Source organism: Antennarius striatus, chromosome 23 (assembly GCF_040054535.1).
Source record: "Antennarius striatus isolate MH-2024 chromosome 23, ASM4005453v1, whole genome shotgun sequence".
In the NCBI taxonomy this organism is placed as follows: domain Eukaryota; kingdom Metazoa; phylum Chordata; class Actinopteri; order Lophiiformes; family Antennariidae; genus Antennarius; species Antennarius striatus.
The window spans coordinates 2,468,885-2,492,036 of record NC_090798.1 but is presented as its reverse complement, the minus strand read 5'-3'; the positions used below and the strand labels follow the sequence as shown (position 1 = coordinate 2,492,036).

Here is a 23,152-nt window from a genome sequence, read left to right as displayed (position 1 = left end):
TTTACAACTAAGTGGCTGTAATTATGAGAAATTGTATTGATAGTTTTATTGATAATTTTATTTATGCCTTAGGGCAGGACTGACACGACACATACAGTTTTGTCATCATTGGGGCACAAGGCCTTGCGTTTTGACAACTTCCTGTTTCTAGGTGACACATGAATAATTAATGGTCACGCCCACACGCTTCAACACTAAAACTCAATTTGTTCATTATATTTAAGCAGTTAAGATAGCATTAAATAAACTTCTGTTTCAATCTATAATAATAATAATAATAATAAAAATACTAATAATAATAATAATAATAAGTGGTGATTCAAAAAGGAACACATCTCTATCAGGCATACACAAATAAACATACTGTAAATAACATTTTTATTAAAAGAGACACTTGTGCTTACTTAGAAGTTAGATCGATGAGGTTTATCAGTGATCCTTATCATGTTTACAGTTGGATTCACAGTTTCCCCAGACAATGACAACAAAATCTCTCAGTTAATTTTCATTGGGTTTGTCTGGAGCAGCAAAGGATTTAATTTTAATAATCTTAATTGTATTATCGAAAGCAAAGATGAATTAAAACAGAACATCATGCACAAAATAAAAGATTACTGAAAATTAATTCAATGCAACATTTTAGGTCCAGAAATTGTTCCTAACAATTAAATTTTTTTTAATACTTTCTGATGTCCTTCATTCCTTTGCTTGAAAAGTCAAATGTGTTTATACGTAGTTATAAATACGTGTTTTTTGTCAGTGTTTGTTAAGGGATCTTTATGCATATGTTGCTATCTGTATGTATATGCACTCATCTTACACAAACAGGCAGTTGATTGGGCACACATAAACCACCAATATTTTTGTAAATTTCGAGTGTACAGCAGTAACAACCGTGGGTGTGCTCGGTTTTATAGAAGTAGCTTCATACGTTGACGACAATTAATGTTGTATTGCAAATGAAACGTTGTGTATCAAATGTCAGGATGTAAAGAAATGTAGAAAAATGTATACACTACAAAAATGTACATTAACACAAACACATGCTGTACATGAACACATTTTTACACTCATAAAAAAATTCTCATTTCAAGCAAGATCCCTCACAACCCCACCCCCTCCCACAAAAAAAAACTAAATGTAATCATTTATTACAGTGCATTAAGTACCAAAGTTAGTTATATAAATGAAATGCCACTTTCCTTTCAAGTTAAAGTGCTTTTAGTAATTTTACTCAACATTTGTACCCAGAAGAAAGAAGAGGCACAAAATTTCCAGGTGCGATGAGTAACAGTGTTGTTAGAAACTACCTAACATACAATACATTCCTTATATGTCCTTCGTTGAAAAATATAATAGGGTTCCAGTATTTTTCCCTCCTGTTGCAGGAATTTAATTAACTAAAAAAACCAAAATAAAAGTAAAAAACAGTACTGTGATTCAGTGATTAACATCCCCACCAAACTTTCAAGTACACTGTAAAAATCCGCTCCTCGAGTCAATTTGGCTGGAATTGCGTTTATTCTTTTAAAACGAGATAGAATGATTTAATGAGTCCAGATTCAATTCATTTTTTTGGTTTGAAGAAAGTAAAGAGTTGGATGTTGTACGTTTACTTTTCCTGTATGTTAATATTAATAAAGTTGAATTTGATTTGGGGACACAGGTTGTGGTGTAACGGCACGTTGGTACATTTCCACAAGTCAGATCTGCATTGGCGGCTTGTCGCTGGTTGAGATATGTTGACGTGAGAGTTTGTCGTCTTCTTTTGAGCAGCGTCGTTCTTTTCTTCGTGTCATTAGCATGTCTCAGTGTCACAACCACACAGCTTCTTCCTGTTTCTTTCTTCCTTCACACATTACTAATGCGAACACTCAGTGGGCTGCTATCTCTGATGCGCCCCCTTTCGCGCTCCCGATATCTCTCCTCCAGTCGCATCTTCTCTGGATCTACTCCCTCCTCTTTGCTGCAGCGGTAATGAGATGCGTTTGATGGTGGACTTGGGGAGAGGATCTGCTTGAAAAGCGGCGGGGATTTGGTTTTGGCCACTTTGTCAAAAAAGGCAAAATCGGCCACGTACTTTCCTGAAGGAGAAAGGGAGACGACCGGAGGGAACTCATAGCCCCAAAGTATCTCGTCTGGAAGGTAGGATGTTCGAACCTGGCAGGTAGCGGAAGTCGGCTCAACTGTGGCACTCATAATCACCAGCAACTCGAAGTCGGCCAGCTCCGGGTCGGTCCATCCACCACCTGGTGGAAGGAGAAGGTGTTTGGTTAAAAAGCAAAGGCAAACATGACATTTTTTCAAAGCACATTTTGTATTTTTCTCAAGACAGATGGGAAAATAAGAAATAGCACAAAAAGTTCGAGGTGAAAAAAGAAATCTCTCCATCGACTTCAGATACTGGTGGTGGTGGCTGATTACTCTGCTGAGATGGATGACGTTGATGAATATGCGTAGACTGTCTTGAATCTTACAGACTGGGAAGTAATTGGGGGTTGGGAGCCAAATGTGTCACCAAAGGGGACTTCTTCGGATTTCATGATATTTACATTTACTTGTTTTGTAGTAATCAATATTTGTAAAACAGGAATGGTTCATAGAAAAAGAATGTGGACTGTGAAAGCACCTTCACATCCTGAAATTTCCAAAACACAAAAACTCACCGCCTGCAGACCAAACACACTTGTCCAGATCTCACACACAAACACACACAAACACGACCAGAGTTGACTTCTTAATTTTCAACTCACATATTAAAAAAAAAAAAAAAAAATCTGCCTGGAAACATTCCAGTCAGAAAAGTTGAACACATTTTTAAAAATAAATAAATAAAAATAAATATACTCGTCACCCATCAACTCTGATAACACAAGAAACTCACTACAGTAGAAGCTATACAAGCGCACACCTGCATCAACAGGCCTCACTGTCATCTGTCCAAACAGTCCTCACCCTAACCCAGACCCAGCAACGGCCCACCGGAGCAAAACACTGGGTTTCGCAACTGCTTGTATACACGGCAGCAAACTGGAGGGGCGGGAGTCGGCTGATTGGTCCGTCCCCCAGTTGATGCCAGATATCTGTTGATTAATTTTCTACAAATACTCATGGTTCATAAAGGTTCTACTGCGTCCTCCCTCTTCCACAAACATGCATTTAGGTGAATTAATCACTCCAAAATTTGATCACAGCAGATGTTTGTCTATGTCCGGCTCTGCGATGCGCTGGCGATACGTCCAGGGTGTACCCCACCTTTCGCCCGTAGCCAGCTGGGCTAAGCTTTGCTTTTTCTCTTGGACTTTGCCTGTTGGTCTGTTCCTTCTTTGGGTGTTTTGGAAACTCAGGAAACAAAGAGAAAATGAAGTGTGTTACATGAGGACAGACGCCGTCAGCTGCAGACGAGTAGCTTGAGGCTAAATAACAGCGATCCGAGTCTGTCAGTGATGCCTTGCTGAGAGGTCTGTGTAAGTGGATCTGTGCAGGCTTTGTGTCGGCACCCCAGACTGTACAGCATTGTGCTCTAATGAGGGGTGTCTCTGGCCGTCTCTCTCACACACATTCCAGCCAGGGAAACCCTCTCCTCCGTTGCCAAACCACCTCCAAGTTCGAGCAGTTTGAGGCCGCCAAGCACGCAGCACATGACCGTAAATACCAAAACACCTACAGATACAAACAGAACGTACATTCTCAAGAGACACGTGAAACCTGCATTTAAAAAGAAAATATTACAAACATCTCCAAGGAAATATTACATGTTCTGTCATACAGTAACTAGTTCCAAACTCTAGGTTAGAAGCATATGTATGTTCCTCAAAGCATGGAATCCTGTTGTTGGTGTAAATATATATAAATAAGACTTGTTTCTTGAAAATATTGAGTACTGTTTGGTCATCTAGACTGGGACCTGGACTGGGAGACACCAATGGCCAATTTAGAGCAACAAAAAAGATTGGTAGGCGCCCATAATGTGTGTCCTTAATATCTGTTTGATCATCATTTTTCTCATTAAGGTTGAAATAAGTAAGCAAACCTAGTACAAAAGTTGTTTTTGCAGCTTATTAGTTGCTTGTCTCGCATGAAACAAACCTAAAATGTACCCACAAAATGATAACTTAAACGCAAGGAATCACTGTCTACAAAAAAACCATTATCTACCTTTTGCTGCCCAGGCCCTAAGGGGGCTATTGTCATCAATGATGTGGTAGAAGGTCAGGGGAATGATGAGGAAGGGGCTGTCGCTGGATGTGTCCACCTGGAAAGGGACGTTGCGCTGGTCCAGCCTCACCGTCTCGCCCTCCTTAGTCAGGGACGTCTGAAGCAGCTTCCCCGTCACCTGGGAGCCAAGATGGAGTCAGTAAATGTAGCCAAGAGGTTGGAGGAGGCATCCTGCAACCAAAAGGCCTCAGGTTTAATACCTGCAAAGGCCAGTATCTTCATGACAGCTCAACAATCCTTGAGCATGGCTTCATTTCATTGGTTCTCTTATCAAGTTTACTGTTCCTCTTCTTCACTGCTCGTCACTGACATGATAGTTTCAGTGGTTTCATAGCCATTTGGCATCAGGTGACAGACGGTTCATTAAATACATTACACACAATATGCATTGAGGAATACTACTGAGAAAGAAGAGAAAACCCATGCAACTCAAAGGACAGGGCCATCAGAAGCAGCTTGCATACCTGGCATCCCAGCAGCAAACTTTTGCGCATGTTGGCGACACGGATCATGAGGCAGGGTCGGCCCTCGTGAGTCGACACGACAGCGTGTTGACTGAACTTGACCGTCTCGCCTCTCTTCTTGGGACGCGCGACCTAAAGGATTGGGAAAAGAATGACCTGTCAGCAAACAAAATGGTTTAAACACCAGTAATCACCAGTAATCTTTGATAATTGATTTTGATGTTGAGATAAATACTGCTTTGACTGATAAGATTGGTAATAATCAATACGGTGACAGTCTATAAACCCAATTGACAACCCCTGACAGATAAGGTAAGAACTCATGAGGTTGTACTTGTGATGTGACTTCCTGTTTCCCATCAGCTACAGATATTTTGGTGGGACAGAATCAGTGAATTTAAATGATAGCAATTGGTATCAAAGGAAATCGTCTTAATATTTCTGTTCTTCATGCACCTTCGCAAGGAACGTGCCGGTGATGAAGATCTCCATCACCATGGTGATGACCAGCTGAAAGATGAGCAGGACAATGGCAACGGGACATTCCTCCGTGATGCACCTGAAACCGTAACCAATCGTGGTCTGAGACTCCAGAGAGAAGAGGAAGGCACCGGTCAGGGTCTTCACCTCCATTACACATGGAGTGTGGTTGGAGGGGGGGTCAAACTCTGGAGGAGAAGCAGAGGCTCATGGGATTAGGTGAATCATTATCCTCTATGCTGTATATCTATCTAGCATGCCTTCCTCTTACCCAGCAGATCTCCATGCACCATAGCCACCAGGTACCAGAGCACTCCAAAAACAAACCAGGTGCCCGCAAAGGTAGCAGAGAAGAGGAAGAACTTGTAGCGCCACTGCATGTCCAGGAAGGTCGTCCAGAGATCACGGAGGTACAGGGCGCCTCGCCCGCTCACGTGCTCGATCCGTACGTTGCTTCGTCCATCTTTTGAAAGGACGCGACGCCTCCTCCTGAGGGCATTGGGCTCCTCAGCAGCTACCCCTCCTACCCCGGCACCAGCACCTCCATTCTCCCCCGTGGAGCCCAATAAGGGCTTTGTGATGTCAGTCTGCGTTTGGGAGTGGCATACTTTCTGAGGGGAGGAGCCATCAGAGGACGGGGGAGTGGCCGATGTCATGACTGGCACTACAAGGGATTAGAGATGACAAGATGAGACAACAGAAGGTCAGAAGAAGTGTCGTAAAGTGTGTGAAAAAGGGGCACGTTGTCAATCAAGTGAACAGCAGGTGAGCCGAAATTTTTAAAAAAGTGCAGGATGTGTGAAAAACCGATGAAAGAGAGGAACTATTTTAACCACATGAACCAGGAACATGTCAGGGTGGAACATTTGGGATTAGAAGTGAAGTGGCTTTTCCAGGCACATTTCACCCCTGGTTAACGTTGTGACAGTCCACTATCGGTCCATTGAAGCCCCTTTCTTCCTTTCACCGGAGGCAGCTGGCCTTGTCAAAATAAAAGCCTCTTTTCAGCTTGAAACCACAGCTGTTCTTTCACCTTAAAAGCTTAAAAGTGGAAGCTCATTCAAGGCGGCTACTGAACTGAGGTGAAGAGACGTTGGCGGCCATTATTCCGCATCAGAAAGATTTACACAACACATCAGACGACTGAGGTCTACTTGTAGACTGTACTAAGCTCTACCCAGCCCTTTCCAACCAGTTAGCATTTGAATCCATTATAACAAAGCATTCATAGCACATGTGTTCTGTGAATGCCAATGCTCCCCAACACTCTTATGGCTGGAAGAGAGCAGATCTAGTCTAGAAGCCTTCCTAGAGTGGAAGCTGACACGGGCGCATTGGGAAGGGATGTCTTTTATAGGATGTGTTCAATGTGCCTGTCTTTAAAAGACTGATAGTGCTTCCACACATTAAGCTAAGTGCTTGAGAACAGTTGGTGTAAGGCGATGAGACGGTGTCAGACATCCTGAGAGGTACCATTGACATTCATCGTCATTGTACGAGACATTGCCTTTCCACTCCGGACCTTTTTTCTCATCTGGGCCGCAGAGTCTTTTTGTCCATGCGCCTTTTTCCTTCTCGTTCTCATTTACTGTTTACTAAATAGAGCTTTTGTCTCAAACAGTCTTTGCTTTTCCGGAGCAAATGTAACCAAACCAAAACCCAAACGGCAGAAACAAAAGCCCCAGAGCCAAAGACGATCTGATTGGCCCTGTCCTCTGTGACCCTCCTCTCTCCACGCTGCAGCTCACACCGGCTGAATGAATAGAGAGCTGTGTTGACGGCTGCGTTCTGAATACTAAGTTATGGAGGGGGAGAGCGCGGAGGGAGGGAGGGAGGGAGGGAGGGAGGGAGGGGCGGTCAAGAGGATGCCCATGTGATTGGCCGTGTCCATCTCCAGCTGAACTCTGAACCCTACAGAACTCCTGCCTACACAGACAGTAAACACACACTTGTGTATTCCGTAGAACGGTTAGAGAACGATACAATGACGTTTGTTGTCTGAAGGAATGTTTGATTTGCAAAGCATGGAACTCACAGCAGGGATCAGTGAGCAACTGCACATATAATTATTTATTTATTCACCATTCAAAGGTAAACGCTGTCACTGGACAAGCGTCCCATCGAGCAACTATAATACGTTAATGCATCGGTCCATCCACTTGTTGGTTTGATTACTTGTTTGTGTGTTAGCAGGGGTATCCTATGGCTCTAAGAACAACCGATTATGTTTGGTGGGGACCCTGGGTGCAGATTTTTCTTTTAACATTACAGAAATCCTCATGGGTGCCTCTAAGTCTTTGCAAAAATAGCACAGTGTCATCACTATAAGATCTACCACACACGACAAAAATGGATGTATTATACCTTCAAACATCACTAATCTAGATCCGGCTATTATTGGACTATCAATCCAATAATGATACCAATGAGTTGCTGAGTTCTAGGAAGAGAGCTTCGTCGTCATCATCATGAAGGTCAAACTATCACGGGACTGTTTCTTTTAGGTGTAATGATGTAATGGGGAAATTGAACTGCCGCTGTGATTTTTGTTTAGTTGTGTAGAAAATGTGTTGCTTTTTTTCATTTACAGGATTTCTGCGATCCTTTGCCTGAAGTTTGGTGTGTAAAACCAAAACAGTTTGCTAAAAGACACTAAAACGCTTCAGTGAAATTAAGCATCATCTTTTCATCGTCATTTGTTTTTAATTTGTTGGAGTTTTTTTGGGGGTTTTTTGTAAAAGCTGAAATCATTGCAAGTTTATAAGTAGGAGAACCTTACTAACGTCATTTTGAACATGAAATAATTCCACAGCTGCTAAAATTAAATTGCATTTATTGGAACTATTTTCAACTGTGGATTAATACACAATTGGAACTATTCATCATAATAAATTCAATAATACGTTTCATGCATGGATTTTTTTTTAAAAGTTGTTCATTATAAGAGAAATATTGAATAGTTCAGTTATCCTTTAATAATATCTACATTATAAACTGGTTATTTCAATATTATCAGAGCCAAAACAGAGTTTGAGAGGTGTATCGTTCTAACTGATATTCATACTTATGGATTCCCTCTCATTGTAATATGACTTTGTCTACACATTCGATGACCACGCTCCGGGGTGAGATCTCTTCCTCTCCGTCCCTCCGTCCTGTTTGCACAAGAATCCTTTGTTTTTGAGGAGATGAAAGGGACAAAAGCCACCATTGAACAATACAACTGGGTGAAGCCATTAAGTGAACGAGGGAGCAACTTTGAAAAGGAGAGGAGAGCGGTACGAAGCGTCAAACTGTGTGTGTGTGTGCGTGTGTGTGTTTGTGTGTGTGTTTGCAGTGCTTGACATTATGAAGGGGCAGCGATGAGGAGGGGGAAAGAGAGAGAGAATAATCGGTGTCGGGTGACAAAAGGAGTGAAAGAGCTTGAGAAATTGGTGGTGAAGGAGAGAGAGGAAGGGCGATGTGGAGAGAAGGTTGGAGGAAACGGATCGGTGACAAAAGACAGCCATTAGTATTCCAGCGGAGACAGTAATCCCTTCCAGTCGCTGCCCCGGTCCAGTGTCCACCCCCATAAAGAAACCCCTAACAGCCAGCGCTCGGCACTGAAAAGACTATACAACATGAGTGAATGACGGTGACCACTGTCCACGCCATCATCAGCAGGACGCGCCAACCAGGCATCTGCTCGGCCAACACAAGATGTTCAGACCCCAAACTCACTGGAACCAAACTGAGCAGCATCAGTACCATACAAATGAGCTGCTGCTGGGTCATTATAGACACAGTGAATGATTTCAGACGGTCTGGCTCTTTTCTGGCTTGTTGTGGAGTCGTCTATTAGCAAATATTAGTCAAATAAAGTCCGAATTGGTTCAGGCCTTCTAAAATCCGCATTCATGAGGGTTTGAATCAACTTCCTGCACAGAATTCAGTTTGAAAAAGACAATCTACTGCACCGAGGAGCTTAGAGCAAAGCACAACACAACGACAGAGCGTTTAGTTCCACCGCTAGGACAGCAGTGGATCGCACTAAGTCGTCGTTCAGGTGAAGAGTAATGCTCCTGTGACATTTTACCCAAGAGGCCCAAAAGTCAGGTTTTGCAGCTTTCCGATGTTTATGACTTTTGGTCACATGAGATCAGGGGCTTGGAAAGAACACCATCCTGTTGTTGTCATGTCAACAGGTAGCATGGAACTCCTTAAACAGCAGGTGGTGGTAGTTAGCAGTTAGCTTAAAGAAGAGGAGAATCCAACAGTACTGTGTTCAAACTAGAGTCACAGCTCTCGGTTTGGGAGGTTTATTATTATCTGATTATAGGATGAGATCATTTTACAACAAGTAGGTAAACTATGTAGAAAGGATTCTGGTTCATAATTATTGTCTATATTATAAATATTTCATTAATAATGTAATCTCCTCCGGGATTAATAAAGTATATCTATCTATCTATCTATCTATCAAAGGAAAGTTAGGCCAAAACATGAGAATTTTATTTTCAAAAAGAAATACTGACTTTTAAAATAGTTAGCTGATAAATAAGTTGAGATTACTTCTGGGTTAAATAAATTGAGTTTACTTCTGGGTTAAATAAGTTGAGTTTACTTCTGGGTTAAATAAATTGAGTTTACTTCTGGGTTGAATAAGTTGAGTTTACTTCTGGGTCAAATAAATTGATCTTACTTCTGGATTAAACAAGTTGAACTTACTTCTGCGTTAAATATGTTGATCTTACTTCTAGGTTAAATAAGCTCAACTTCTCATTCACTCTTTCACACACAAACTGTTGTGTATCTCATTGTGTCTGTTTCCAGTCTGTCTGAACCTCCGTGAAAATCCAACACTTCCCCAAAACGTCTTGCTTCCACTTCCTCAGCCCAGATTTAGTAGCCGAAAGCTGCAGCCTGACCTAAATTAAACAGCAGAGAGAAGCTGCTGGGCTCTACAGGCTCTGATTTATAACCGACTTCTACCATCCTGGTCTTAGTCCACTGCTGCCAAATGTTTGTCTCTGTGCTGTAAATCGGACTGATCTACTCCTGCAGTGATAAACAGTCGTAGTTTGTTTTGACCGAAGGTTTCCGACTTGAGACTTGGCGTGAGAGTTGTACACTGTAAAACTTTTGCAATGACAGAAGTTAACTGGCAGCAGATGAACCTGCAGAGTTCACTGATGGATTCAGTGACACTAATATCACGAGCAATGAATGCATATATCGTGACTGTATTCTTACGAATTTACAACAAAATACAACAAAGTACTGTATATTTACAGTATGTGAACTGCGTTTGAATGTAGGGTATTTGATGGCAATTAAAGAAAACTACAAGTACAAAAATTGTCAAACCTGACCACCTTCAAACAAAAGGATGATAATAGGTAAAAATTTTCAAAAAATTAAAATATCGATTAATAAAATGCTTTAATAAGTAAAATGATGCATCCTAACAATCACATCCATTCGTTTTTAAATTCTAGTTAGCACGCTTTTCTTCCCATGATGCTTTTTTCTTTTACAGTTTATTTACAGTACATACAGTTCTGCAGTAACCTTTTATTTTTTCCCAGACTGCATTGCAGTTTGCAGAACATCACTGTACAACTGCTTTAAAATCAAACCCTGAATTTACTTCAGTTTTACAGTGCACTATATTTTGATCAGTGAGTTCCGACACAGTTGCAGATGAAGTCCAATTTCTTATTGCATTAATCGCCAAAACTGGATTGTCGTTTTTATTAACTTGTGCTACATCTAGATTTATAATCTATTGATAGATTTAGCACGGCTACGCTAGTTAGCCTCAGTAGATCAACTCCAAAACTTTCCTCCATCTAGTGAAGTGTTTTTTTTTAGGTTTCTTTCCAAGTTTATTGGTTTTTAGGGGGGCTACCAGTTTACCTACCAATCCTGCTACCAGATAATAATCAGATGTAGTGATGGTGGAACCTTCTGTTGTTACAGATTCCCTAAAATCCCATCGCGCTGTAAACAAAACACTCTCAACAAGAACTGACCACCTGTGTAAATGTTTAAAACAACATGGTAGTGAAGAACGATGAAGTGTCGTAAGGAAAGAACAAAAAAAAAAAAGATCACAGTTTTATAATAAAGAGAAAAAAGATACTAATCTTTTTTTTTAAAAAGTCCTTTGTTGTCATGATTAGTGGAAAAAGAAAGACTTCAAGGTGTGTTTCCTACCTTTTTGTAGACTCGTAACAGAAGATCACTTCCACCAAAGTTGGGAAACTTGAAGCTTTAATTAATTTCACTATGCAGCAGAATGAGGGGGGGGGGAGAAAATAATAAAAAAAGAGTGAACAAGTAGAAAACTTTCACCGTTTTGCCCGACATGCACTCTTCTGTCAGAAATCACCTCTCACTTCGACATCACATGGTGTTTTTTTCTCGTTGCAGTCCATCTATTTCGTCGTCATCCTGCGGTTGGGAAAAGAAAAAGGCCTTTTGGTGAGGATTAAGCGTCGGTCGATCAGTCGGCGTCTCCCCCCCCCAGGCGCACTGGTACTGGCAGCACTTGTTCGAACCCCCAGTTACTGGGTCATTATGTAATCAGACGAGCACAGATTGCAATTCTTCTTCCATGAAGCGGAGAGGAAGCCCTGTGTGCTCGGACAGAGTGAATTTAAAGAAGCTGGTGGTGTCCACTCCTCCTGGAGCCCCCACCCTGACCCCACCACCACCAGCAAGCCTCCCTATATAAACCCAAAAGTCTGCAGACCGCCGCTGTTTCACCACATTTTTAATTCATTAATTCAACTCCCCTCCCACCGTCCGTCCGTCTCTCCTTGACTGTACTCTATAAATGGGGCCCTTTGTTGCTGGGGGCCTCCTCTGCTGTTTCAGCCTTTGTCAACTTTCACATAGAAATGTTTGATGGTTATAAGATACAAGCCTGGAAGTTGTTGCACTGCTTCTGAGGTATTTACGAATCAAAGGCAGGGAAAACAGGCCTCCTTTCTTGTGCACTTGGCTGCTTGCACTTTTTGCGTTGGCCGGTGTGCAGTGAATGGATAATGTCGGAGCGTCCCTGTGAGGCGGTGCCACGTCCGCCCGCACGCAGTGGGGGGGGGGCCCCGGTGGTGCATTGGCAAGCACGCACGGTCCCGCTGTGAATGGATGGCATGGGATGAATTAATTCACCAAAATTACAACCATAACCCTCAATTCTGATGTCATCAGAGTAATCCAGTACAGTAGTGGAGTATTAAAGTTACACATTAAAAAAAACAAAAACACTTTTCTACATTAGAATAATTTAAATTTGAAATTAAATAGATTTACTGTATATTCCACTAGATTTATTTTACAGTTCTGAAATATTTCTGTGCAGATTATTCAGTCAGGAATGAAATGTGTGTTTTATTCATTTAAAAGAATTAGTAGAGAATATCTGTGTTTATGCATGAAGGATACATCAGCAGCATAAATATGGAGCATCTCTGGAAGTGAAGCCAAGTGATTAATATATTTAGAATCGATGTTAAAAGAGAAATCAGTGTTAGTGAATTTGACACGCTGACATCTCAGCTTGTATTTTTTATCATGTTATCATCTCATGTAATCATTTCATCATCTTTTTTTTTTTTTGTCTCTTTTGTCTAATAAATGTAATATACAGTATCCACATTACCTCTCTTTACACTTAGTGACAGCCTATTTTTCATGTCCAAGAAAGTAGAAAAGGTCAACTTGTCACCACTCAATGCTTGTTTTTTAACTTGTTTTGACACAGGTTTCAATTTATGGCATGTCCAGATGAAAGTCCCCCAGGCGGGGCGCAGATGCATGAATCTGCAGCTGCGATGCTCCACACAATAAAGGAGTCACTGCGCAATACCTAAGCAGGCTGGTTTCACATGCACATCAATCTGTGGGGGCCCCTCCGACATGCCAGTGTGTGTTGTTGCGCCTCAACACCCTCTCCAGTCCTGCAGTGTGTGGGGCTCCCCTCATCCGGAGAAATGGGGCCCTGAATCCATGGGGGGGGGGGGGCAGATTATATGTGTGTTTACCTTCTGGGTGACGATTTCATCACCATTCGACTGCGTTTCCTGGGTGGGCAGCACCTGAAGGCGCCGTGAAACAGCTGACGAACAACACGACGGGCAACAAACAAGATGATTGAGGCGCCGACAGATTTGGATCCTCAGGAACCTTTTCACGCACTTGTCAAAACACTTGGAGAATTTCCACCATTCACTGCTTATTTTAGCTACACTGACCCCAAATAAGCCGCTCAAATCCAACTTTTAACAACTAATTGTGTTTTAGATGTTAAATCCCGGTTAAAAGTGCATGGGGGGGGGGTGTCTATTTCCCAGAACATTCATATTTCCTAGTATTTTGATTTATTGCAATCTCCACAATAAGATTGCCATCCTCTTTTTCAAGCATGCTGATATTTTATTCTAGTATTGATTTATGTTATAGTTTGCTAATTACTTGAGTATGACTTTGAGGTTATTTTTGAGAAAATAAAACCAAGTTGAAGAATGTAAAAGATTTTTTCTAATTAGATGTAAGGCTAACACTGATTATTTTATAAGCAGTCGATATATTTGAATAAAAATGCATTATTTTTAAATGGGCATAATTTTGGGCGTATTTAGCTACTTCCTGTTTTATTTTGAAGGTTCCATTTCCTGTCTCGTCCCGCATCTTGATTGCTCTGATTGGCTTCACCTGTCGAGGTGCTGCGTTCAAGGCCTGTCAGAAATTAGGAAACACTTTACTAAACCTTACCAAGCTTAAACGGGGGGAGTGTTTGTCGTTAAACCAACAGCATAAAGACTTTATGACGCCGCCAAGCAAGTTTACATGTGAGTTTATTTTTATTTTTTAATAATATAGACACTTTATTTATCCCAAACTGGGAAATTTTAAAAAAAAAGCAACTATTTTTACCCAGACTGATGTTTGATATGAAGGCAACAATCCTTCACTCTCCTTACAAATAGCATTCCTCCAGGATTGTTTAACATTGAATTAAAATGTCAATCAAAACACATTTTTACGTTATTTTTGGCCAAAAACCATCACATTATATGAAAAATAACTTTATATGATTATATGTTAACAAGTCCTGATGTAAAAAGATACCAAATCAGACTCAAAATGACTTCATTGGGAATTAATGGTTTCCCCCCCCCCTCCAAAGTCCGATCACATATATCTCTACGATATTTAACCCACTTCTCCCGTGGATGAAAGAATGTAACCTCACTGAGCAGAAACCCAGACTTTCCCTCTCTGTTTTCAGACCGGCGAGAGTTTTAGGAAAACTAAGTCGTGGAGGTCAAAGGTCACTTCCCCTCGCTGGAGAGAAGGGAAGGGGGGCGGGGGGCAGGAGATGAGGAGCTGATGAATCACTAAAGAAAAAAGAGGAAGGAATAGAAGAATAAAACGGGAGACGTGACGGACCGGGAACCCGTGGATCCGTGGAAGAGAAGGTATGAAGGAAGGAGGGAAGGAGCGTCCTGTCGGAAGGCCTTCTCTTTTCTCGTCCTCCTTCCTCCTTTTCCACCCTTCTCTTTGTTGATGCTTCCTATGACTCTTTTAGGATGAACTTTTACAGAAGTTAAGAAAAACGAAAAACAAAGTCCATAATTTCAATCTAGCAATAAAAATCCAGAAACTCTTGTCATTATAGTTGTAAGATGATCAAAACCAAAATTTAAAAAAGAAACGTTGCCAGGTTTATGAACGCGTGGGAGACGAGCTCAGAACTGAACTCTTCCTCCCTCTGGTGGTCAGTCTCTCACACGCACGCTGGAAAACGATTAGCGCTCCTCTGGAATGCTGCCTTGTGATTGGTCAACTGATTTAGTGGGGAGGGGTTTTAAACTCAGCATTTCCTCCTCCTAACCTCTGTCTCCACACCATGAGGCGTAGCCAAGTGAATGTCAACTTTGTCAACCTTTATTGGTATTTTATTCAGGCAATAACTAAGACTTCACTCAGTAAATCAACTCATTTTTATGCTCTTACTATATTATTTTTTTCCTTTCTCTGCTTTGATGATCATGAACTGTGTTTCCCATCAGTTCTTTTGGCGGGTGAGAAAAATGTGATATGCAAAATATAACACACTCTGGCAAACTTCACCAAACGTCTGAGGTTTAAATGAGGCGAGGCTCCTGCGGAATGCTGAATTGTGGGTTTGACCTGAAGTTTGGTTCCACTTGATCCCGTTACCATCTGCCCGGCTAAATCAGTTATAGCTGTTCTGCAAAAGAATTCTTCCATTTCTAGGTTCCCACCTGGATTCCGGCCTCGTGAACGAAATCAGAAAATGAGACCACATGATTCTATCACAAGTGGACACGATGTTCCACTGTGGCAAATCTTAACATCTGCCCGCGTGAGAAATGTCTCTGCTTCCAACAAACCTCCTTCATGTACACAGTTTATGTAATAGGACCTATATTTACTCTGAGTGCTGCTAATCCGTAGCATTTAGAACCATATGGATGAAATGTGTTTTAATCCACCAGAGGCTGATATTTAAGGGTTTCAGAAATTTACTGAATATATTCATAAATACATCACACCTGTACTGATGGTGGTAAATGAATGTGAGCAAATATTCAGTTATATCTAACAAACTCTGTATTTTTACAACAATCATCTTTCACGTCATGCCAGTGTTGCCACCGATAAAACCTTTGACTTGACCTGACCTTTAACTTTTCTCTATTTGTTTTCCCAGCGTTATCTACCAGATAAGACAGTTATGTAAAGCACATTTCCATCATTTCTTTCTTACGCCAGAGAAAACTCCAAAAAAAAAAAAAGATTCATGTTTGTTGCCCAAACTCATAGATCTGCCTTCTTTTTTTTATTGAATGTTTATCACCATCAACTGAAATATCTCACACCACAAACATGTTAAATCCCCTCTGAGAGCTTGAGATTTTATTTTTTTTTTGCATTTTTGCAAACTTTTTTAGGTTGGAAAAAGCTGGTTATGTTGTCTTTTTTCAAAATTATTGCTGTCAATGTAACTGGGTTCCACTTTCTGGATGTCTATTATGATGCTTCCCCAGCAAACATTCATCTCCCACATTATTTTGAAATTGTTTTTTATCTCCATTTAATTCAGAAATCCTTTGCAAGGTCACAGTCTGTGTGTGACCTCGCGAAGTTCATATGTAAGGACTTTCTGTGTGCACAACGTCCTTACATAATAGCGTGCCACAGTTTTGAGAGGAACGTGTCCCTAACCTGAGTTTATGTGACTTATGTTTTCGTGAAGGAAAGACTCCAGGATGCAAAGAATATTTAAAGTTACTCAAAAGTTCCTTTCAAAGAATGTCAAAAAGTCCAGTGAATTGATTTAAACAACTTTAGATATCCATGATCTGGATGAATGAGAACCTCCAGTCATTTGTTGGCTTCATGACTGCAGGTACACATCACTAACTTTTCTTTACTGTATTCTAGACTGGATGTAAATCATGTGCAGATCATAACCCTCTTTTTACAGTCAATTCTTCCACTGACGTCCTCTCAGATAAGATCACACAGAATCTTGTGAGCAGCTCCGTTAACTCACAAGACTGACAGCAACCAGCAATGAATTTAACGAATCAGTGTCAAGTGTTTGCAGCTAAAAGCAGAAAGTCATGGGCTGCATTAGTTCAGCGCTGTGTCACATACCTTTCCCCATTTACAAGTTAATCAGTGGCTTCAGCCGTTCTGAGAAGGCGCTAAAGTGATGCATTAACAATCTTTTTGTTAATGCATCAGGAAAAGAACTGCAGTGAGAAATGCTGCATTTTGATGCAACTTATTGCAATAAAATCTGCTTTTAGCATCAAATATACAGAAAACATTCCCACTCCTAATAATTGATTTTGATCTTTCTTTGACATTTTGTGACAAAAGTGTGTTAATATTTGAGTAATGTAAATGTAAACCATTGATTATCACTGAATAATAAAAAAGAATAAATTAATAGAAATAAATAGACAGCATCACCGATAACTGGCAAATTATTTTCACTCTGGAATCCAGAGGGCTTAATCTGAAACGACTGATCGATCGGATGTTTGACCCCCTCAGCAGAGACGTCTGTCATCATCGTTATTAATTCCAATCAGGGCATCACAGCTTGAGAAATCTCATTTTTGCGAATTAAATCAAAAATGTCAGATTACTGGTGTATAATCTGATTCAAGACGTGACATTGGAAAACCGACACGTTTCTTTGGTGTCTGCTGACATGGAGTCTCATGACTACAATGTCTGTTTGTAACCAATATATAACGCTGTGCTGATGCTGTAGCATCACATGGATGTTAGCATGTTAGCTCCTTCATAATGTAACTAAATAGGATGGTTTGTGTCTTTAATACAAATACTATATCCAAGTACAATTGCGATGTTCCCTGCTTCTGCCAGCATCTCCATTAAAGAGCTCTTGATCTTTTTAGCGTCTCATTTGGCTGCACAAACTCTGGAACAGGATCACAGGTTACTGTGGTGGTTCACATGGCCTCCACTCATTGGCTGAAGCAAAGGCGTGATGGCGAAAGCCCAGAGATGGTTGTTTTGGGTCAGGCCTCGTTCTTATCGGAGAAAGTTAACAGCTGATTTTTTTTTTTTTAAGTAAGAGTTGAGAGTTGAATGACTCTTCAGGAAATAATAAAACACTCCAAGGTGCTTTTGTGTCAAACAGCAAAGTCCATGGATGTCAGGTTGTGTGTTGTGGTGCAGAAGCTCCATGTTTTGGTTGCTGTTGGACTTTGCCCAGTTCTTAGCAATCTCTATTTACCTACGCTAGCCTACATCAAATCATATTAGTTAAATTTATATTAAATAAAGCAAAGGAAAATGTCAGTAAATGCTGTTATCTTGCATCATAACACAGGATGTGCTGTTTCTCGTAAATATGAGTTTTGAACTAAAACCCCAAAAAGAATGGACTGTTGTGTAATCTTTTCCTGATGTGCTTTGCAGAACAGTAACAAAAGTTACCGTCATTACGCAAGTGTCTGGAACACATGTGGGTTCAGGCCGTGTGTTTCCCGGTCCAATGGCGCTGTCATGATGTACTCACACACTGTTTGTATAGTTTTCACAACACTAAGGCCGGAAAATCGGAATCAGGAAAGTTTAAAAGTACAAATGCCTAGTTGTGTTTTCATATTTTTATCTATATTGATGACTTTTTCATTTTGCTGCCTGTATTTTAAGACAAATATTTGTGCATTTGCTCCTTACACTTATACTTCTTACCTTTGCGGATATTTTATTTTTGTCTGTGTGCTTTCCAGACAAATTACAACTGAACATTCAAGGAAAAGAACACATATAAAAGAGAGCGCTTTAAAATAAAACATGACAGGTATAAAACATGTAAAAATGAGAAACAAGATTGGTGTCAGTGTTCAATCTTTTTTTTCTTCTATTTTGTGCAAAAATAAGAAGGTATGATGATAATAAGTTTACCCAACGTAGCGTTTACGTTCATATTTTATTCATGTCACATGACGTTCAGTTTCGTTTGCACAGAAATACCCAGTAGAAATGTCCTGAAAGGGGTTAAGCTTTTTTTATTTTTTAGCAAAAAAGTTTAAGAAAATGAGCAAAAGAAAAAGTTGGATTTTGAAAAGCAGAAATTTCCTGCAAAAATCTGACTTTTTTTTTTTAACAAATCACAATATTGTCACCTGTGATTCTGAAAAAGCCTTTCTCTTTTGTTTGAGACGTTTCAGATGTGAAACAGCAGAAATAAAATAAGTGTCCCATTATTGTTTTATGGCACTTTAATTACAGAACATTCAGTCCAGCTGCCTGTTCCCATAAACCATCAGATATGGGATTAAAGTCCTATTTTTGGTGAGGTCATTCAATCTCACCTACTTGATACAGATTCAGGTAATCAATATGTGTGTGTGTGGGCTCGCTGTTCCCTATCTGCCATACATCAGACTGATCTATCACATCAGACAGTGTAAACAGAGTTGTGTTCTTTCACCGTCCAGCTGTTCCATCCTCTCACAGCTGTTCGGTCATAATTTCCTGTTGCTGTTGCCTGGAAATGCCCTCATGGTCACGTCTATCCCACAAAGCTTCATTGTTGCTTAGTTTAGCTCATTCATGCTGCTGTTATGTGTATCTTCTGCTTCGCAATCACCGCCCGGTGTTTCATCATCCTCATCGGGTTCAGCAGAGTCATCCACCGCCACCGCCACCTGTGTACCTGCTGCTGGCAGGTGTTTGTTCAATCCCATTGTTTCCACAGTCTAGGATACAGTTACGTTACCTTGAATGATCTGATAATCTGACTTTGTTTACAGTTTACCGGGTTGTAAATATGACTCACTGACAACACGTGTTTTCCAAAGAGGGTGTGTTGACAATCCCAAGAGCACATGATCATCATGACAATCACTTTCTGAAAACACGCAGCTATTGTTCCTGACATCCATGTGATTCAATCTGTTTCAGATTGTGCCATTTCAGGGCAGTATTTAAACGGAATACAAGATCAACAAAGCTCATCCATAACGTAGAAGAAAAGATTTGTTCTGTCATAAAACATCTAAAAGAAATATACTTATCAAAGGATTGCTTAAGATGGCATCCTTTTACCTTCAGAGGATTGAATGGGGAAAAAATATGATGCTGCTGTCTTATTTTCAAGCTGTTTTTATTCTTTTTTAAATCAGAAGTATTGATGGAGATATACAAATAATTTACTAAATATGAGTAGCATTATGGTAGTTGAAGTTGTATTCTGTTCAAAAATCAGAGCATATGCAACATTATTATTTGCATTATGTCATTTGATTTTAAAGTATTGATGCATTTTGGGTGTTTTATTTTGTAAATTGAACATAATGTGTGATTTAACATGTTTGCTTATTTTTAATTGTAGTAAAATATTTTTCCCTGAAACGTAAAGAATAAACTTGCATAAAAAGAAAATCCTACACATACCAGAGAATCCTAAAGTATTGCAGTACTCGCTGAAAAAAAAACACTATTTATATGGTGATGACGTAAGAGTAAAAACTTACTTTCAAAACAAAATGTTTCCTGTTTGTCATGTTGACATATGACGTCATTCCTCGTTCAGCGTGTTGTTTTCATGACTGTATATTGATTAGGAATTATCCGATCGATCTTTACGATGTGAGGCGCAGCTGGGGCTGCTGGGAAGGGAGCGGGGCGAATTGGAAGACGATTATTTTGAAGGTGTGATCTTCCAGCCAATCAGGATGCAGCAGCGATCTGCGTCAGGAAGCGGAGTGGGAGTGGGTCTCTTGACACTATAAGATCCCGTTACTTCGCTCATTTTCCACAAAGAAGAATCAAAGCTTGAAGTTTCCTGAACAGCTGAGCTCAAATCTCACTTTTCTGCTTTTTGGAACTTGTTTTTTCCAGCGTCAAAAAAGTAAAGTCGCACTTTTTTCCCCCCTCATTCTCACCTCAGCTGAAAAACTTTTTCACAATGTTTCCAGAGGCAAACAACGGGTAAGTACATTTAACAATTATTTTTATATATATATATACATAGGTGGCGTTTTTTTTAAAACAAAAAAAACGGTATATAAATATATTTCCTCATGTCTTTTACGCAGTCCTCGTGGTGGGTAAAATTATTCTGGCAATGACCGCGCGCATGCGCAGTTGGCACATGGCGTTAAAGAGGCGCAAACTGTCCTTTTCTTTAATTAACTGTCTCTAGAATTAACTTGTCTCTGTTAATCTGTTAGTAGCTACCAGTTCCTGATTATTTATTTATTTTTGTTCAACTTGTTCGTCGTTCTTGAAAATGAATGAAGTGATAGAATCTCAGTGGTTTTATTTATAGAAGGGACCACATGTGGGAAGTTAAGAGTGAAACCCGCAGCGTGTCACGTGGTATCAATTACACAAATCACAAAGGATGAATGAGTGTCTGATTACAACTTTCCTTAAAAGGTCATCCGTGAGAGGCGTGATGGTGTGGAATACCGCAGGAATGTGTCTCAAAAAAAAAAAAAAAATCATATCCTTATTGGTAACGGATTAGGCTCTGATCCTGTAATCTGATAGCAGCGACCACGTGACATGACCCGGCGAATAAGACGACGAAAAAAATTATAAGTGATATTTATGGAGGAAAATCACAAAATTCACAAAAGATCATTTGCCGCCTTTAGAGTTGTGTAAAATCACCATTAAATGTTTTATTGTGGATTTTTATGTCCTATTCTCTCCTGGCACATGTTTTTTTAAAAGAAAACAGTTGGCAGACGTTTTTGTATTGATCACTGCTTTATTTGTTTAAATTGATCGCCCTAACCTCCACCCTGTTCCTGTGTCATCCAGCTACACCTATGACGACTGCAAGGCCACGTCTGATTGGTTGCTGGCCCAGACGGACGTCAGACCCAAAGTGGGCATCGTGTGTGGCTCCGGCCTCGGGGGGCTCGCTGACATTCTAAAGGACCAGGTTGTCTTCAACTACAAGGACATCCCCAACTTCCCTCAGAGCACTGGTGAGTTTATACGGTTATAATGTGGTTACTGGTGTCCAGTCACTGTTAATCTGTACTGACTGTGTTTTCTCTTGCAGTTCAAGGCCACGCAGGACGGCTGGTGTTCGGCACCTTAAAGGGGAGGCCGTGTGTTTGCATGCAGGGGCGCTTCCACTTGTACGAGGGCTACCCAGTGCAGAAGGTGTGTGTGTGCGGGAACTCGTTTCGGAATGGAACTGATTGCGTTCGACTCTCTCTTGTCCATATTTACATCCTGTATGTGCGCTTCCAGATTACGCTGCCTATACGCATCTTCAAACTGCTCGGCGTGGAGACGGTGATACTCACCAACGCAGCCGGAGGCCTGAATCAGGATTTTAAAGTGGGAGACATCATGATCATGAAAGACCACCTCAACATGCCGGGCTTTGCGGGGAACAATCCGCTGGCTGGACCGAACGATGAGAGGTGGGTACCATCCTGCACGAGTTTGTTTAATCTGTGTGCAACCATCCGAACGCTCTGGACTTCTTCTTCTCACAGGTTTGGGGTGCGATTCCCGTGCATGTCGGACGCGTACGACCGAGAGCTGCAGCAGCTGGCCACAGACGTGGGACAGGAGCTGGGCTTCAGCGACTTCCTGAAAGAGGGCGTCTACTGCGTGCTGGGCGGCCCCTCATTCGAAACCATCGCCGAGTGCCGCATGCTGCACAGACTGGGAGCTGACGCCGTTGGTGAGGAGATCTGGATGTTTGAAGATGTCTCTTAACGTTGTGGAAATATATTTTAAATTCCCCGTTCTCCCCGTCAGGCATGAGCACAGTCCACGAGGTGATCGTGGCGCGTCACTGCGGCATGCGGGTCTTCGCCCTCTCATTGATCACCAACCAGGCTGTGATGGATTACGACAGCCAGGAGAAGGCCAATCACGAGGAGGTCCTCCAGACGGGCAAGCAGCGGGCGGAGCAGCTGGAGAAGCTGGTCACCACCATGGTGACGAGGATGGAGCACAACAACGACTTGATCTAGATCGGAACCTTTTTTTTTGACTGAGAGAGACTGAAAGTCGCTAAATCGTGCCGAAGGAGGTTTTTAGTTGTAGGTTAAAAAAATGAAATCGTCGTAGTCGTCGGGAGAATCTTTGACACAGAAATGCACAAAAATCTTTTGTTTCCATGTTGCTACGCCTCAGCTGACGTTTTGCATTCCTCTTTCCCAGATACAGGTAAATAAATCACCTGTGAGTTGTTTTTTTTATATATATAATTACCAAAAAAGCATCGTTTCTAACTTAAAATGTTTGTGCGGCTTGTGGAAATGTCTGCAATTTAACTTAATAATTGGCAAAAAAAAAAAAATCCACTGTAAAGATCTTAATATGTTGTTGAAATGTGTACATTAGTTATGTTATGTATTTTATTGTCTTTTTTTTTAACATGTCACTAAAGTTACTATTTATTACGCTGTATGTTTGTGTTGTTCTTAGGGGTGTGGGCTTAT

At 40.9% G+C, this 23,152-nt stretch overlaps 2 protein-coding genes across 2 annotated transcripts; one reads left to right on the top strand and one right to left on the bottom strand.

Moving 5' to 3' along the window:
* Positions 1-334: 334 nt before the first annotated feature.
* Positions 335-11,845, bottom strand: kcnj10a (potassium inwardly rectifying channel subfamily J member 10a). The gene is made up of 7 exons (XM_068308112.1): positions 11,536-11,845; positions 11,361-11,430; positions 5,434-5,826; positions 5,139-5,350; positions 4,683-4,814; positions 4,159-4,336; positions 335-2,249 (listed from the first exon to the last, which is right to left on the bottom strand). The coding sequence occupies exons 3-7, from the start codon at positions 5,816-5,818 to the stop codon at positions 1,852-1,854; spliced, it is 1,305 nt and encodes a 434-aa protein (XP_068164213.1). The 5' UTR covers positions 5,819-5,826; positions 11,361-11,430; positions 11,536-11,845; the 3' UTR covers positions 335-1,851.
* Positions 11,846-20,481: 8,636 nt separating this feature from the next.
* On the top strand, positions 20,482-23,113 carry pnp5a (purine nucleoside phosphorylase 5a). Its single transcript, XM_068308840.1, has 6 exons — positions 20,482-20,663; positions 21,504-21,673; positions 21,751-21,854; positions 21,945-22,120; positions 22,196-22,386; positions 22,464-23,113. Exons 1-6 carry the CDS (start codon positions 20,641-20,643, stop codon positions 22,679-22,681), a joined length of 882 nt encoding a protein of 293 aa, XP_068164941.1. The 5' UTR covers positions 20,482-20,640; the 3' UTR covers positions 22,682-23,113.
* Positions 23,114-23,152: the final 39 nt, after the last annotated feature.

Bases quoted from the DNA above. Each gene is read 5' to 3' on its own strand.
- kcnj10a (XM_068308112.1), bottom strand. From the start codon at position 5,818: ATGACATCGGCCACTCCCCCGTCCTCTGATGGCTCCTCCCCTCAGAAA. The intron at 5,351-5,433 runs GTAAGAGGAAGG...CTTCTCCTCCAG, and splicing joins GGTGCATGGAGATCTGCTGG to AGTTTGACCCCCCCTCCAAC. The intron at 2,250-4,158 runs GTAGATAATGGT...TCCTTCCACCAG, and splicing joins TAGGGCCTGGGCAGCAAAAG to GTGGTGGATGGACCGACCCG.
- pnp5a (XM_068308840.1), top strand. From the start codon at position 20,641: ATGTTTCCAGAGGCAAACAACGG. The intron at 20,664-21,503 runs GTAAGTACATTT...TGTGTCATCCAG, and splicing joins TTTCCAGAGGCAAACAACGG to CTACACCTATGACGACTGCA. The intron at 21,674-21,750 runs GTGAGTTTATAC...TTTCTCTTGCAG, and splicing joins CAACTTCCCTCAGAGCACTG to TTCAAGGCCACGCAGGACGG.